This window comes from Acromyrmex echinatior, chromosome 4 (assembly GCF_024713525.1).
Source record: "Acromyrmex echinatior isolate Ae372 chromosome 4, ASM2471352v2, whole genome shotgun sequence".
Classification (NCBI taxonomy): domain Eukaryota; kingdom Metazoa; phylum Arthropoda; class Insecta; order Hymenoptera; family Formicidae; genus Acromyrmex; species Acromyrmex echinatior.
The window spans coordinates 16,736,723-16,754,330 of NC_141855.1; the positions used below are offsets into that span (position 1 = coordinate 16,736,723).

Here is a 17,608-nt window from a genome sequence, read left to right on the forward strand (position 1 = left end):
CTTTATGAAAAGAAATTATTTTTATTAAAAAAGTTTACAACTTCCTTACGGACGTTTAAAGTCATCCTTTCGGAACGAATTGCATATCCGTTAGACTGCAATATCCATTTCTTCTGGAAACTTTATGTAAACGGCCCGACTGCGAATCAATCTAACGTCGCCGAGCAACGGATAGTCCAAACAGAGCCACCCTAAAGCTGGTTGTTATTCTTTTCGTCGCGCGTCGTGCATCCGATGCCGCGATGCGAATCGCGCATGTTTTCACACATAAATAATTGACTTAATTATAAAATCTGCTGCAATCACGTTCCATCGTCGTTCCCGCATCAGTTGACAGGGGAGACGTTCATTCACGAGGCTAGAAATGCATCAACGGTATCACGGATGACGACTGTCATCGATGCGCTTCGGTACGAGCTCGCTACATCGAAATAGTTCAACAAGATTTTCGCATGTGGTCTCAACTTTTTAGCTATGTTAAAATTTAGATACTTAAAAATTTCTTGTATCTTTAGTTCTATTGCACGAACTTTTAATGAATTCCCTTTGACACCAAATGCCATGTTATACAAATTTTTTACCTTTACTATTAAGTATGTTTCTTTTTCAAAATGACTAGCCATCTTGTAATACATTTGCCGATGGTGATATAATTTGATGTGTTGTAATCATCGATAATTACGTTGAAATAATTAATTTTAAACTTTTTAGGAATTGTCAAAATTTGGCGGACTATTAAGATTTTAAAATATGTCTTTTAAAGTATAACGAAACATTTAAGCTATTCTAAAGTATAACAATGCATATTAAAGATTACACATTTTATTTAATTATAATATCTTATATGTTTAGTCTATTCTTATTATTAAGCTTTTGAATAATAACGTTCAACGTATATTTTTTTCTGCAATATTTAAATTTTAATTACCTAATTATCTTATCATTATTTTAAAATTATTAATAGATATCGATTTTTGTACTTTTTAAAATACTTTTGTTATACTAACTCTTGTTGTAATTATTATTTTTTTTATACAAATCAATTGTTTTAGATTATGAGTATATTTAGGTGTGGCATTAATTCGTAGCGTTTTACAGTGAGGGGAAGTCGAGTACGTGCAGTAATGTATTTTTTAATGATTGCTGTTGAAAAATAACATTCTTTCATTAAAAAACGCTACGAATTAATTCCAACACCTAATAAATGACTTTGAGGTTTCGTTAAAAGTTGATACCAAAAAGAATTCGATTTATTAATCTCATTAAGTTCTCTTAGAATTGCTTGTGGTCGCACTGCGTGATTTCAGCATCACGTCGATGCTTTTCTATGAGAGGTTTACGAGTGTCTTTACTATCCGTTTGATCATTCAGAAAACATTCTGGCTGCAGTTTGCTTCGAGCAACGATTGCGTAACAGGAAAGGAAGAATTATGTATTATACCTCGGCGAAACTGCGGAAAAGGGACACGATATCCGACTGCACGATTGTTCCATCCAATGTATGTTCTTATTTACGCGATCGTTTTGCTTTATTTCTATCCAATTCGCGAATATTATGCAATGATTTCAGCATTATGTTAGCGCATGCTAGCGTTACATTCTTATGAAATCTTATAAGGATTCTCGTATGCTTGCGAGAGAAAGCAAAATTTAGTTGCGCTTTGTGCACACATTTATTAAACATAGATTTTTTATTTAAACAATTTACATAAATTATATCAAACTGGAAAAATTGTAATATTAAATCAAATAACTATTTAAATTTATTAAATTTAATTCATGAAATTTAATTAATTAAATAAATGAATTAAAAAAAACTTAAGAAAACGACTCCAATATTTTTCCAGTGATTTAATTAATTTTAAAGCTTGAAGCTAATTTTTAAGACTTTAAATTCTTTTCCAAAGTTGATTCTTTTAATTTAAAGTTCAAAATATGGATTGGAAAATTATTTTTTAATAACTAATGTGAGTCAGATATTCTATTATGCAAAATTAAAATAGATATGACGGTATCCTATTGAAAATTCTTACGTTCTCCAATTAATTTTCTGAAATAGCACGAACGAATCATTTACATCAAAGTGAACGTTACCGCGGAATGTCGGAGAGTCCACGCTGCTCACCCATTTATAATTATACTGTACGTCGCTTAGAGATTTTCAATTTTTCCATTTGAAGCATTGAAACTTGAGAATGTAGAATGTGCCAGCCAATCTATCCAGAATAATGTATGAAAACGGATGTTTTCTTCATAAAACATTGCTGCGAGCTCAATTCGCAGCGGTGCGTAGCCGACTGGCAAATATACAGTTATGACTGCTATAGCAATCAGGTGCATTGCGAATTATTGCTTGCGACAAGCTTTTTCTGCATACGAATATTCGTTTCCTCGCGTTATAATGACAGTGTAAAAAGAAAATCGTTATGGCCCCAAAATGCGATCACGCGAGATATATTATCTATTATGATCACGAAGTCGTTTATTTGCGCAATTTACCTTTTTTTATTAATCTTCTATCTCTTTATTAAACTGATCTTTTCTTAATAATTTCCTATTAATTTTTATTCACCTGTAATATCTTCAAATTATTTTATTTAAATTTTAGTAAATTTTCTTTATTTGTAACATTTTAATGTTAACTTTTTATTTTACTAAATTTTGTCTGAAATATATTATTTTTATATTTATTAAGTTTATTTTAATTCTAAATAATTTTCTTTTGCTAGAATGAAATATTTCATTTTTTTTTTGAGGCGACAAAAAGAGAAAGTGATAAAAACAAGGTAATATCTCCACATTATTAGATCATGTAAATTAATTCGTATGTTATACGTATCTTGATATTAGACTGATAATTATTGAAATGTCTACGCATTCGAATCAGTTGGTAGAAAATGTTGCATATCGTTGATTTAAATCGAGCCCCCAAGTTAATGAACACGCCCCCGAGTCGAGTAATAATCATTCGAGCGTAGAGTTGACTAGTAAGTATGCATGACACCAGTACCAATATAATAATTTACATGCACAGGCATTTAATTAGGTTTCCAGTCGCCTAGTCTGCCAGTAGCACATATTTCACGACGATAAATCTTGATTACTATTCCGACAAATATATCTCTCGATCAACTGGAGGAACTATTAATGCTCGAGTTTCAATCGCAGTTAGATATGGATCTATTTGAATTTATGTGGATGCAATCGGGAGATGCATTCGGTACGCAATTTTATCTTGACAGATTACACTATGATATTGAATTTATAGTGGAAAGTCATAACTTGCTTGAGAAGGATGAATGAAAACTTGAAATGTATCTTCATTATCAAACTTCAAAAATTGGAAGTTTATTTGACTTTCGCTGATGTTTTTATTTTTCTTCTTTTTTAATTTTAAATCCTTTTTTTTAAATTATTAATTGTAATTTAATTAGAAAAAATTTTTTGTGTTTTTCGAATTATTTTCTTTTGAGGATAATTGAGGAAATATTTGTGATGTCAAGAACTGTAGATTTTCTTAATCGATTTATCTTTGTTTATGAGGATGTAATCGATTGTATACGTCATACTCGTGTCTTCATCGTCTCGAAATCATAATAATTCTAGACGAGCAGCAGGCACCACTCGAAATAAATTTCCTTTCTATTGACCGTTTACCGAGGAACTGGAGCAACTTCCCCAATAACGGGAGCACAAATACGCGATCGCATGCTATCTATCCGATAGAGCGGTTGCATGAATAATGAATGCAGCGTGTGGTACATTACGTAGCGCGTTGTTGTATACTTTCTCTCTTCGTAATGAATGTTTTTCCGCGATAAAACGTGTTTCCTCGGACGCCGCCCGCTGCACGTGCGTTATAAGCTTGACATGTTCTGTCCTTTTGATATTCAATATATCTTAACTATGATATCAAGATGACAGCTTTTTATAACAATGGTCAATTATATAAGTGGTTTTATCTATTAGCGTTTTTGATCTATTAATGTATAGTTCTATTTCCATTTTTAATCGTTAGCTTTCTAGTTAATAATTTTCTAATTGTAAATTAATAAAATAATAACATTCTACACGACATAATTAATATAATTATACATATTTTATAAAAAGTTAATTAATTTTTTTATTAGATTTATTTTATCGTTTTATTTTATTTTATCATTTATCACTATCACAAAAATCACTAAAATTATATAACAAAAAATTTAATGTGAATTAAATTTTATGTATAGAATAGGGAATATAGAAAATTATACTATATATGGAATAGAGGAAAGTATAATAATATGATCTTGTTTATTAATTTCATTTCAATAGAAATATTATTTTTTAGCTAATTTTAATAAGAAAGATATTCTCTTTCGGCTTATCTTTTAGATTTGGCGTGTGATTATTTTAAATCTTCGTTTTTGAGCCAGATTGGAAAGTACAATGAGACTTATATATGCAACTAGAAGTTCGTAACGGAAGTACAATTACATAAACGTTTACTGTACTTTGTAACTACCTTGAGGAAGTGCTTTTACGCAAATAAAGCTTCCTAATAGCGTGGCTATAGCTCGCAGGCATGTGCCAACTCTGGTGTCGTACTATATACCATAATAATAATTGTTAATTATTTCGTTTGTAATCCGATCACTATCACGATACGACTGATCGCGTGAGAAAGGTGTATTTCACTTTGCGCAAGGTGGAAATAACGGAAATCGTTACGAAATCGTTACAATTTCATTTTTTCCTGCAGAAATTCAGTTGAAAAAAGGTATAAAATAAAATGATTTGAAAGGAAACTAAAAGGCTTAGGCAAGGGTTATTTATTACTGTCACTATTCATGTCTAGTTAACATTATTATTTTAATATAATACGTATAACTTAAATTAAACTTTTATATATTCGATTTTATACATTCGTATGATTCTATCATACGAGAAAAGGTCTTAAATCCATTTTTATTACTTTATTTCATTTTAATTTACATATACAACTTTAATTTCTACGTATAGGCAAATACCATTCACGAGACAAGTCGAGCACGATTTCTAATCTGATTCGTGACGCAGGTATAAATGGGAGAGCGAATAACGTAAATAATAATATTCATTGATTTACGATTAATCAGCATAAACTTCAAACGAATTATGGTTTAAAAAAAAAAATATTGTTTTGAAATACAAGTTATACCTGCGCATTCAAGGAACAAACATTATCTTTGCAAATGTAGTAATCTTTTCCTAACATTTACTGTAGCAGAAAAACGTAATTTTATTGTCTAATGTATAAGCATTAATAATTATTTGTACTTTAATTATTTTTACTTGTAGATAATTATTTTTTTTTGTATTTTTAATTACTTTTATTTTGTATAATAAAAATTATGCATATAAAAGTTACAAGAATAAAAAAGTAGAAATATAAAAAATTTTATGAAATAAACTCATATTTTTATAAATATTTTAAATATTATAATATGTTAAATAATTAAAAATAATTTTCTGCCCTCCTCCCCCCTCCCTACACACACACACACACACATGCGCATACACGCACGTATGCATGCAGGCACACAATTAATAAAGTACATTATAAAAAGAAGTATTTAATTTTAAGATATTAATATGTTATCCTTGTTTTTGTTTTTTAAACATTTAAAAATGTTTTAATTTCAAATTTTTACACAAAACATTATCCATTTGAATTTAAACACATAATGTTTTAAATTCAAACACATAATGTTTTGTTTATTGAAAAGTTTAAAACTAAAACTTCTTTAAGTGTTTGAAAAATGGAGACAAGAATAAAAAATTTTAATTTGTTAAACTGAAACTTCTTTTTTGAGTATATTTGTAAAAGAATTAATTTTTTTATAACACGTTTGAATATTTATTATATTAGATAAATGATATAAATTTTGTATTTTTTAAAAATTAACACACATTTTCTTAGAATGTATAATACAGAAGAAATTATTATTTAATTTTTTGATTTTCAGTGGAGATTCTTGCTTCATCCTTGATATAAGCATAAATTATTGTATTTGATGATATCGAAAGGGTTGAAGTCCTATCAACAATGATGTTCAGACGATACCGGGTGTCAGTCATTTTTCACAGGCGCGTTACACGTGGGTGTTATCGCGGATGGTCGGAAGGGAAAATTGACGTTTGGTCGCCGTTGTTATTGGTTTTACGACGACGTACGACAAGAACCACTGGGAAAATGTGAACGTATGGACATTCGACATTGTCTGTCTGACTCGACTCGGTGTTCAGTGTCGTCAGTTCGATCCGGTCAGTGGGCCATTCAGCATGAACAACGAGCGCAGTAAGTTATATTTTTATACGCTAGCTTGTCTACCTGACTTTTCTTTTCCGGTGCACCATATGTACGTACATAACCCGGTAATGTTCTCGTAGTCGGTGATATTTTAAAGTTGAAGTCAAGAAAAGTTTCCGCAGTTTTTACATTACGAGCCTGTTATTCTCGCTTTTGCGACTGCGGATATAATACTAACAGACGTAATAACAATGGAAAAATAATATAATAATGTAAACTTAACCGCAAAATTACACATTAATTTTTTAATTTTTAATAATAATGTTTCTTTTTTTCAATTGTATTCTTTTATGTAATCGTATTCTTCCATATTCAGAAATAAAACAAGTATTCAGTAAAATAAATCTAACAGAAAAAGATGAGAAAAAAAGCACAGTTGAAAATTGTATAAAATAGTAAACTAATACATAAATCATATTTTGTTGCTAATATTTATATTTAGTTTGTATTTATTTAATTAGCATAATTATTTTAAATTTTATTATTGTTTTTGTTATTAATAATAAAAGCATTATTTGTTTAAAATGCATAAATTAATATTATTGCACAAAAAATTTTATTATGTATTGTAATATTGAAAATTATGTGGAAAAAGTTATATGTATATATTTATACAAAAAGATTTCGTTTATTTGAAATACTTTGATTAAAAAAATTAAAAAAAAAATAAAAAAAAATAAAAAAAATCAATTTTGATATTATCTGAAAAAAAACTTATTTTATTTTTAATTGTTTTTTTTTTAATTTATTGAACGCTAAGATGACCTTATTTTGATATGCGATAACCAAACTAGGCTATATAAAGATAAAAATCTACTGTTAATAAACGTAAATCGCTCAATAGTTTTAATAAAGTTTTATAAAACGAAATATTAATTTTTTCAATACTTTATTTCATAATTTCTTATAATAAAAAAAAATTTATTGTATGTGATAGATAATTCCTATTCGAAAATTTTTTTTTTGATGTGTGTTGATAGTTATTATTTAAATTTAATAAATTGCTTTCCTAAAAGAAAGGCATAAAATTAAAATAAACTGAGAATTATGTAAACTAAATATAAATTGTACGTACACATATAATTTAATTATTTATATATAAAAAAATTTACTTATTTTTTAAATATGATATTAATTTCTTCATTACTTAAAAATTATAATAATATTATTGTATTACAAATATTATTACAAATGTTATCTAGAAAATAATGTAGATATATACATTATAAACAAAGACTTACTTTTTAAAATAAATAGAATAAATTAATAGACTTTTGATATTAAAAATAATAACAATATAGGCAATGAGAATGCTTATTCTTTTAAACATGCAGGTTAAATTTACGTAATAATTGTTATTTTTTAAAATGATATCATAGTTTATCTCACTGGTAATTACTATTGTTTTCATATTATTTCTTTTTTCAGAGAATGAAGGTTCCGTTTACTCAATCGGCAGCCAGAATCACCTGGTACCGATAAGATCCAGGAAAACCTTGTTAGTAAGAAAACGAGATTGACAGTTTTCTCTCGATAATAATTCATTAAATTGCTTCATTAAATTGTGACATACATTTATTTGCAAATAGATCAATCAAAGTTTCTAACTAAATCTATTATGTTTATAGCTTCAAGAAGAAAAGTCTGATTTCCAATCTGTCGCTGATAATTTTGTTCGTTCTGGTGGGTGCCTTGTCCATAACAGTTATGATACTCGCTGTACTTTGTAAGTTTCTTCTTTAATATATCTTATTTATTATAGACGGGACTATGTTAAAAATATATCTATTATATATTGAAATATTATATGTATGTATGTATATATGTAATTTTATATAATTATATATTACATTAAAATATATTTTTTGAAATTATATATTATGTATCAATCATTAAAAAAAATACGTATTATATATTTTTAATTTTTTAACAAACAAAATATAAATTACTATGATAAGAGTATTATTTAATACACATATATTTTAATACACATATATTTGTGCTAAGAAAATAATAATATATTAAATAATATATTTAAAAAATAATGCATGCAAATCGGAATTAAAACATTTAAAATTTCTGAAATGTCATTGCATTAGTCATTTTATGTCTCAATATCGTATAACTTCTGTAACTGTGAGTTCTATCAAAATTATAGTAGGTACATATAACTCCTTGTAGCAGGTATATAACAACCGGAAAATACTTTTCAGTTTGAAAGAAATGACTCAACTCTTACAATGCTTTTATACTCGTATATCTTCTTTGCAATTACATATCCTTGACAAATTATTGGGAAACCATTTAACATATCTTCGATCGCTATTGACATTGTGTAAATATTTTAGCAAACATACCTATGGATTGTGCAGCGTATCACGGGTTGTTCCTTGGAACAACTTTGTTGCGTGTTCATCATTCTTATGCGATAATCTAGCATTCTACATGTGACCGTGATTTCTAAAATTAAGCTATATATATATTATGCAAAGTATTCCTTAGGATTATTGGACATTTTTCAAACCACAATTGATACAATCTGAGCGTAATTTCTTTACGATAAAATTATCAAAATGCTTTTCGATTAAATATATTAAAAATAAATAACGAAATTATATAATCTAATTAAATTAATTTTAAAAATATACAAAAGAATATTAAAGTATATAAAAATAATAAGAAATAAAGACATATAAAAGATAATTAAATGAAAATTAGTATATATTAAAAATTGGGAAAATGTGATAAACTAACAACATTAAAAATATTCTTAAAATTTTTAGGATGCTCTATAGATACATATTGTTGCAGATGCGTGTAAAAATATGATGAAGATATGTGATAGCGAGGATTGCGTGCGAATAGGTAAGTAGTATACAGTTATTATATTAATGGAGTGATTATATAAATTTGCATTATTATTTACATAAACAAACATTACAAAAAACCGATAAAAAAAGAAATAATGGAATTCCTGGAAACAATTTATTCTTTTTTGTCCACCTAGCTGCTAGTTTGAAGGAATCTATGAACGAGTCCGTAGATCCTTGTGATGATTTTTATCAGTGAGTAAATTTATTGTCGACGCGACGTGCGTGCTATTATGTCATACCTTGGTCATGTGATGCGCATCTTGTAAAATGTATATCGTACACAAAATTGCAATATCATTCTTCAAATTTATTATTTCTGTGTCACGCAAATATTGCACTCACGTATTTCGCTTTCATTCGTTTATATGAGACATCAATCATGTCATAAATTAATCCTCTTTTTCTAGGATAGAAATTGACGCTGATATTTTATTATTATTAATCCACTTATTTAATTAATTTATAAACTTATTTAATTAATTAATTTATAATTTATACATTTATTATCTGATAGTGTGCGATGCTTTCTCTATTTTTATAGATATGCGTGCGGTAGATGGCCGCAAGAGCATCCTATTCCGGATTCCAGTCTGACGAATTCCTGGTTTAGCGAGCGCAGTAATCGCATGTACAGAAAAATAAGAGATCTACTAATAGTCAATATCTCTGCAAGTGAGGTACCGTGGGCAGTGATGCAGGCCAAGACTCTGTTTACCAGCTGTATGGACGTGTGTACGTTGCTGTTTTTGTTTAATTAGGTAGATGTCAAAGAAACAAACGCTATAATTAGAAACATATTAATTAAAATACATATAATACATATAATACACATATAATATCCAAGTAATAATTAATAACAGTATGTGTAAAATATATTGTAAATGAAATTTTAATGTTACATAAATTATCTTTTAATTTTGAATATTTCTTATTAGAAGATAAATTTCAGATACCGTGAATGAACTCGATTTGTCTCCAATGTTCGACCTGTTGAAGTTATTAAATTTACCTATGATACCGTTTGTCACCAATAAAACGACTAATTATGTCGAACAACTTGCCAGCGTAAAGAAAATTTTGGACCTTGACATTTTCTTTGGCTTTGAAGTCATACCCGATCCAAAGAATAAGAGTAAGAACATACTCTATCTCCATCTTCCGATTCGTTCTAATCCTTTTCTCACGTACGTATACTTTTATTATATTTATAATAATATATATATTTTATATTATTATTTTTAAATATTTTGCAAATTATTTAATGTTGTAATTAGTACACGTAATATACAAATTTATAAAAATAATAATAATAGCGATAAAGAATTAGAGAAGCGATTACAAACCATCAGATCGCGATTGCGAAAATTAGATGAATTAGATGACGAAGTCATGTTGAGCGAGAACGAAGATGCCGAATTAACCTATATGGTTGATGTTATTAAATACATTATTAACAATGGCTCTGATAATAAATGCTCCTCAGATAATGAATCGATATTTGAAGATGAAGTACTAAAAGAATTTGTTAAAGGGATTTACAATATTAGCAATCTTTTTTATGATGTAAGTATTTTTTTATTAATAATGTATACTGATATATACTGATTTAATTTGACGATCAGTGTAAAAGTGAAATGCAAATATTTCAAATTATAAAATACATGTTTTACTTAATAGCACAACAAAATGTACCGACAGTTTAACTTTTTTTTTATATTTATAATAATATTAAATGTATCTTTATACCAATTTGTATATAACGACTTTAATATGCATTAAGTACGTTTATTCGACTTTGTCATAAATAGTATAAATCGAATCTAACAAATGTTTTTGCGCAAATTTGTTAGAATAAAACTCTATTTTTATCATGCTCTATAATATTTGTTGTAAAATTTTTTTTAAGTGCAATTTCCAGAATACAATTAGATTTTGAAAAATATTATATATTTATTTAAGAAAATAAATTTCCAAAATACAATTGAGATATTTTGAAAAATATTATATATTTATTTAAGAGAATACAAGAATTTAATTCTTTGACAGATGGCTCGTGCAGATCAAAATCAGAGTATTTCCGTAGAAAGTTTGAGCGATAGTGATTATATGCTAATAGACGATCTACAAAAATTGACAGATGATCATGTAATAGATAGTAATTTGTCTCTCACTCCTACACCGATTTGGCGGCCTTTTATTGAATCCATTTTTGAGGGAATCGATAAGTTGAATCTTGACAACAAGGATAAAGTTCTAATTGGTAATCTGGAGTATTTGAAAGAAGTTGCATTATTATTAGCTTGTTTCGAGGAAGAAGTCCTAGGTATGTATATATTTTTTTGATTTATAATAATCCAGTAAATAATTGACTTAATTACATTATTTTTGTTGCTATTTAAATTTAGTATTCACTTTTTTAAAAAATATTTCAAAAATTCGAATCAATATTGATTTAGAAAGCTATATTTGGTGGACGGTTGTGGATATTGTGGTACCTCATGCTTCCGAAAAACTCAGGGATATTTGGAATAAGTATGTTAGCAAGGTAACAGACGTGGAAGTTGTAGGAGAATCAAAATCGTTATTCTGTGGATCAATTGTCAATAAATTAATGGGTATCTATCTATAACTTCAATAAATCTTTTCGTAAATAATATATGCAACACAACATCTAATTTTTACATCAACATCTAATTTTTTAAATGTTATATTTAGATTTAATAAACGTATCTTTACAATATATCTTAGCTGCTTTCAATTAATAATGTCCATCGACTTTCAGGAATGGCGGTATCGTGGATGTTCGTAGATCCGACATTTCACGAAAATAAAGTTAACAAAGTACAAGAAATGTTAGAGGATATAAGAGAAGCATTCGGCTCACTTGTCGCTAAGACAGATTGGATGGATCAATCGACGAAAACAGCAACACTCAAAAAGAGCCAAAAAATGGAGTATGAAATTGGATTTCCCACATGGCTCTTTAACGAGGAGAAGCTTAATGAATATTACGAAGGCGTAAGTTTTGTGAAAAATTAATTATAGTAGTTACAAAATAGTGAAAACTTTGTTTTGCGAAAATTTTACGTACATAAAATTTTTCATTTAATTGTATTAATTTATTATTATATATATATACATATATTTATGTTTATGTTTATTTTTATAATATACATATATTTATTTTATCTTACAAAATATAGCATTATTTGTACATAGTTTGCATAACATCTATTCAATAATGTTTAGATAGATCTATCGGAAACAAGATACTTAGCGAACATGGTACAAATTGTTCAAGTGCAATTGAACAACACGTGGACAAACCTGCACGACGAAAATATATTCAACGAATCATAGTAAGTAAAAAATTTTGAAAAGTATTTTCTGTAAAAATTAGTACTAAGGTTTTCTTTTTGTACATGCTTCGCTTTATTATGGTGATTAGTTGGGCAACTGATCCTACTGATGTAAACGCATTTCATACCTTTCAACTTAATCATATAAGTATGTAACAATTTAATTCTTTATTAAAAGAATGATTAACATACATACATTATTAAAAAAGTATGTAAAATTATATAAATATGTATAAAAAATATGCAATTTTTTTGGTAGTGGAAATATATACAATTTTTTTTTTAAATTAGTATTAATTTGTATAAGTATTTTGTATTAAATAAAAAATTACACACAATAATAATAGTATATTTTATAGTTTTTATGTATAAATTTTTGTAATATTACAATAGGTATATAAATATGACGTATTGATAATACATAGATAATACATATTATATTGCATCTTTATGTTCGTACATATCAATAACACAGAAAAATTGTACGTAATTTTTGGCAAATTCTTTGTTTAATATAAAAATATATGTATATATAAAAATATATATTTACACAATTACATATATTTATTACACATATTTACATTAGACTGTTTTTTCAAAAATAAGTTCAAAAATACAGTCTTATGTTTCTATTATAAATTGTGTAATTATTTATTTAATTTTTCATGCTTTTTGACAGTATAATATATTACATTGTTAATAATCTGTTAGTTGAAAAAATTATCTTTTTTTATTGTTGCATCAATGTTACATTAACATATCCTTTCTTCTTTCACTATTTATACATGCAGCCATACCTGCTGGAATTCTTCAATTCCCATTTTATGAATTGGGTCTTGAGTAAGAATAGAAATAATTATTTTTATTATTAATTTTATGTACAAAAAAATAATACAAAAGTAAATACCTTCATAAGTAAAAAGAAGTGTAGAAAATAAATAATAGAAAGCATGAATTTTTCGTAAAGTCATTATATAATAAAAAAGAAAAAATTTGCATCTTTTTTTAAATAATTGCAGAGCTTTAAATTATGGCGCCATCGGTACAGTACTTGGACATGAATTAACTCATGGATTTGACACTAGCGGTCGGCTTTACGATGGCGATGGAAATCTCCGGCAATGGTGGACCAATGAAACCATTTTAGAGTACTCGGACAAAACTCAGTGCTTCATAGATCACTATAATACTTATTACGAAGTTGAGGCAAGTCTAATAATTTTATTACAAAACGTTTGGTATTAAAAAAGTTTATTTAATAAGAGTCCATCTTTTAAGAAATAAAAGAAGTGATAAAATAAAACAATAAGAGGGAGTTCAAATATTAAATAAATAGATAATTTTTAATATACAATTTTTTAAAATTTTATTTAAATGTTATTTAAATTTTAATTAAAATATTTAATTAAGGTAATGTCTTTTTAATATTTAACATTTTAATGTTAAATAACCTGATTTTAATGTTGAATAACCTGATCATATCGATGAGTTAATGTTTTGTATAGGTCGACGATTACATCGATGGCGAACTGACCTTGGGAGAAAATATCGCCGATAATGGTGGTCTTCGCGAGGCCATCGTCGCTTATAAGAGATGGAAGGCTCGACATGGTCATGAGCCTTTACTTCCGGGATTCACGCAATTTACGCACGAACAATTACTTTTTCTTTCTTTTGCGCATGTAAGCCAACAGTCCAATTATAACATAGTAGTCAAGTCCTAATCATCATATTTTGGTATATCCAAATAAAAATCTCTTAGCTTCACAAAGTTTTTGGACGCTTAAGGTAGTAAAATAAAAAATTTAACCAATTAGCAAAAAAGACATTTTAAGTGATATTTTAAACATTTTTATGTATCAATTTCCATATTCTTATCAATTTTACATTTTTATGAGAAAGAAGTCATTAATAAATCGTTTAAGGGATTTAATGATAAAAATTGTTGTTTTCCTTGGCTTAAGTAGTAGAAAGACAAATCCGGAATTACCAGATTTGATTCACATTTAAATTTGTATATTTTTAACAAATTGTAAAATTCTTCAATGATTTCATAATCAATAGTTTATAGAATTAGTTTTATCTCTGCTTGTTTTTTATTTGCTGCCTTATTTAAATTCAAATTCAATTATACGAGATCAATAACAATAATTGATATATATTATTCATCTAATAACAAATTGATTGATATTACTTGTTCAAAATTTATTATTCTTCCGTTCTTTCAATCTACTTTTAATTTATTTTACGATATTAAGATACGATACTGTATGCGCGCGCGCGTGTGTGTGTGTGTGTGTGTGTGTGTGTGTGTGTTCCTCTATATAATTATGTGACATGTAACATAAAAACATTTTCGCTTATGCTAAATAGATATATATCATCTCTTTATTAAATAAGTTGTTTGTGAAAATTGTTCCTAGTATTATTCAAATTGTGAGTAAATGTTAATTATATCATTGTTTTAGTTGTGGTGTGAATCTTATACTGCTACATCACTAAAGTGGATGATGGAAGATTCTCATTGTCCCGGTCATGTGAGACTTCAAGCTGTACTCAGAAATTCCAAAGAATTTAGCACTGCATGGAATTGTCCAGCAGGATCGACCATGAATCCATCAAAAAAGTGTCGTTTGTGGTAAAACTTGCGTCTTCGACATAGACAATGTTTATTATTTAATATCGTTGATTAATCAAATGTTTATCATTTATAAGGCTAGCAAGCTTACGTGCAAAACAATAATAATCTAGTGTTAATTAAAACAATTAATTTTTTATCTCGCGAGAGTTAGTAAATTTTGTAATAATACAATATCAAATAATAGAATTTTTATGTTCTCTCTATTTCGAATTTAAATAAGTGAGAATTAATATAGATTTACAAAGTTTTGTGCATGAGCTGCAATAGCTTTATTATCTATTCGTTATATATTGACGAATTATTTCTATGTAATTTGGTAAAGTCTTTCGCACTGATATGTTGGTTGATACAACCTATCAAGAAATCTAAAAGTGGTTCAATAATGTTTGTAATAAAAGAATTTTATTTCCATAAAAAAAATTTTCTAACCCCTATATCTTTTTAATCTTAATAATGTTTTAACAATTTTTAAATGTCTATTCCGTACCTTTGATTTTTTCATTCTGATTGTATAGAATCTAAAATTATACTAGTATACTATAAATATTTTAAGTTTCATTTCATTAATTTCTATCTTGTTGTCTTTGATCGCTGCAATACTTATTTATATTTATTTTCGATAAGGATAGAATATTGGATTAATGAAGAAGTTTTTTTGTTTTTTGGTTTATTAGAGTGCAAAAATATTACGTAGGAAATTACTTATAAGAAATTAAATTCAAAAGATAAATTAAAATTAGGAATAAAATAAAGAGAAAAAGAGATTGAGAGACTGTATATAATATAATTAAACATTTCAACAATTTGTATGTATTAGTAGACTTATTAGTCCATGAGGTGATGTCTTTTGGAGTCAATCACAAGATATTGGTGCAATAAAATTTATTTATTTACATATTTTAGACAAATCAATCAAGTTTCGATTCTTGATTCGAATCCTTTTCAATGTCGTTCAAACGAAATCATTGGATTTCCCGGTGCACTATACAATAATAATTGAAACATTGTTAAATAATTATATAATAACTATAAAGTTTAATAGTCTATTTTAAAAATTATAAAGATAAACATGGTTAGGTTCTTAAACTTACATGATATTTGTTAAGAGTACAAAATTGACATCTATTTGGACGTTATGACACATTTAAACAATTCTTTATTACAGTAGCAAATTAACCATAGATAAAAGAAAATATTAAAGAGAAGAAAACGTCAATTATTAATAAATAAATTGTTATACGCTTTGTCCAATAAATTCGTGTCTGACTGTACATATAATGTTTAAACTATTTTTTTATTTTCAAATAAAAATCATTTCTAATATGAGTCTTTTACTCAATAATTTTTTCTTCATTTAATATCTTAACGTTATCCCAATAAAAATCATGTGCTTGTTCCAGATAATATTCTGATAATTACGATCTTTGTTCTGTTTTTTCAGTTGATATGATTTCTATGTTTATTAAGGTAAAACTACAGAAATGGGATCAACCGATGATCTGAACACATGTTATCAAGATAATCCTGAGTGATTTCCAACAGATTTTAACCTACATTATGCATCATTCGTAAAAGTTTATCTTTATGCATTCTAATATAATTATTTAATTTAATTTAAGTTAATATTTTTGTATGCTATGTTGACTATGTATTGGTATTCTTTAAAAAGTTTTTAATTTTGTCAAAAATGCCAATGAATGATACTGTAAAGAATATTTGTTTCCTTTCTATTTTTGTATTGACTACTTCATTATTGCTCAAGATTGTTGCATAAGTTGAATTTTTTATGCAATCTTATTCTGATGGTAGAAAAATCGCGGAAATGAAGACACTTCGTTAAGAAAGAAACAAGACGTTTTATTTAGAACACACACAAACAACCAGAACGATCATATACGGCGGAAAAACACTGGAGCACGTAGTGACGTGTGACGTGATAACGTCCCAACCACAAAATCTGTCAATCTGTCAAATTAATAGCTGACAATGAGCTGCTGCTCGTTTCGGTGCTATGTTTCACTCAACTCGACTCGTTCAGAGACGCATGGCACGGATGTCGAATGCAAGCTTATTTAGATATTTTAATCTCAAAGGATTGAGGATGCTTTCTATTTTGATGATACGAGTCGACATAAATGTCGTTCTATTTTTGTCACTCTCCGAATGTCAAGAAAGATAGAATAACGCTTGTGTCGACTTGTGTTATCAAATGGAAAGCACTCAGAGGATATTTTAAAAACATATCATAGAATATTAACAAAAATACAAATGTCGTTAAGACTTTTTTATCATTTATTAAATCTAATATTGTCTCTTTACATTATCCAATTTAAACAATCCTTGACGGTTCACGCGTTTAATACTTGGCAATTATCGTAGTACTTGTAAAATATCTTATAGC

The 17,608-nt window shown here is 27.2% G+C and overlaps 1 protein-coding gene across 3 annotated transcripts; it reads left to right on the plus strand.

The window, feature by feature from the left end:
• Positions 1 to 183: 183 nt before the first annotated feature.
• On the plus strand, positions 184 to 15,627 carry LOC105145540 (Neprilysin 5). 3 transcript variants are annotated; one of them, XM_087405138.1, is made up of 19 exons: positions 184 to 410; positions 1,372 to 1,499; positions 5,991 to 6,322; positions 7,763 to 7,832; positions 7,963 to 8,060; positions 9,146 to 9,199; positions 9,342 to 9,399; positions 9,749 to 9,939; positions 10,157 to 10,391; positions 10,521 to 10,770; positions 11,254 to 11,530; positions 11,664 to 11,822; positions 11,990 to 12,225; positions 12,457 to 12,566; positions 12,656 to 12,714; positions 13,358 to 13,406; positions 13,586 to 13,772; positions 14,072 to 14,248; positions 15,035 to 15,627. In XM_087405138.1, the coding sequence occupies exons 3-19, from the start codon at positions 6,307 to 6,309 to the stop codon at positions 15,206 to 15,208; spliced, it is 2,400 nt and encodes a 799-aa protein (XP_087261264.1). In that variant the 5' UTR covers positions 184 to 410; positions 1,372 to 1,499; positions 5,991 to 6,306; the 3' UTR covers positions 15,209 to 15,627. The 3 variants fall into 3 exon arrangements, with proteins under 3 accessions (XP_087261264.1, XP_011053467.1, XP_087261265.1); XM_011055165.2 differs by lacking the exon at positions 1,372 to 1,499; XM_087405139.1 differs by lacking the exons at positions 184 to 410; positions 1,372 to 1,499; positions 5,991 to 6,322; positions 7,763 to 7,832 and having other exon boundaries at positions 7,971 to 8,060; positions 9,118 to 9,199.
• Positions 15,628 to 17,608: the final 1,981 nt, after the last annotated feature.

What these genes read in the sequence shown, in the direction of transcription:
- LOC105145540 (XM_087405138.1), top strand. An exon ending in TTAGCAATCTTTTTTATGAT is followed by an intron (nt 10,771 to 11,253) that starts GTAAGTATTTTT and finishes ATTCTTTGACAG; the next exon opens with ATGGCTCGTGCAGATCAAAA. An exon ending in ATACTTATTACGAAGTTGAG is followed by an intron (nt 13,773 to 14,071) that starts GCAAGTCTAATA and finishes TGTTTTGTATAG; the next exon opens with GTCGACGATTACATCGATGG.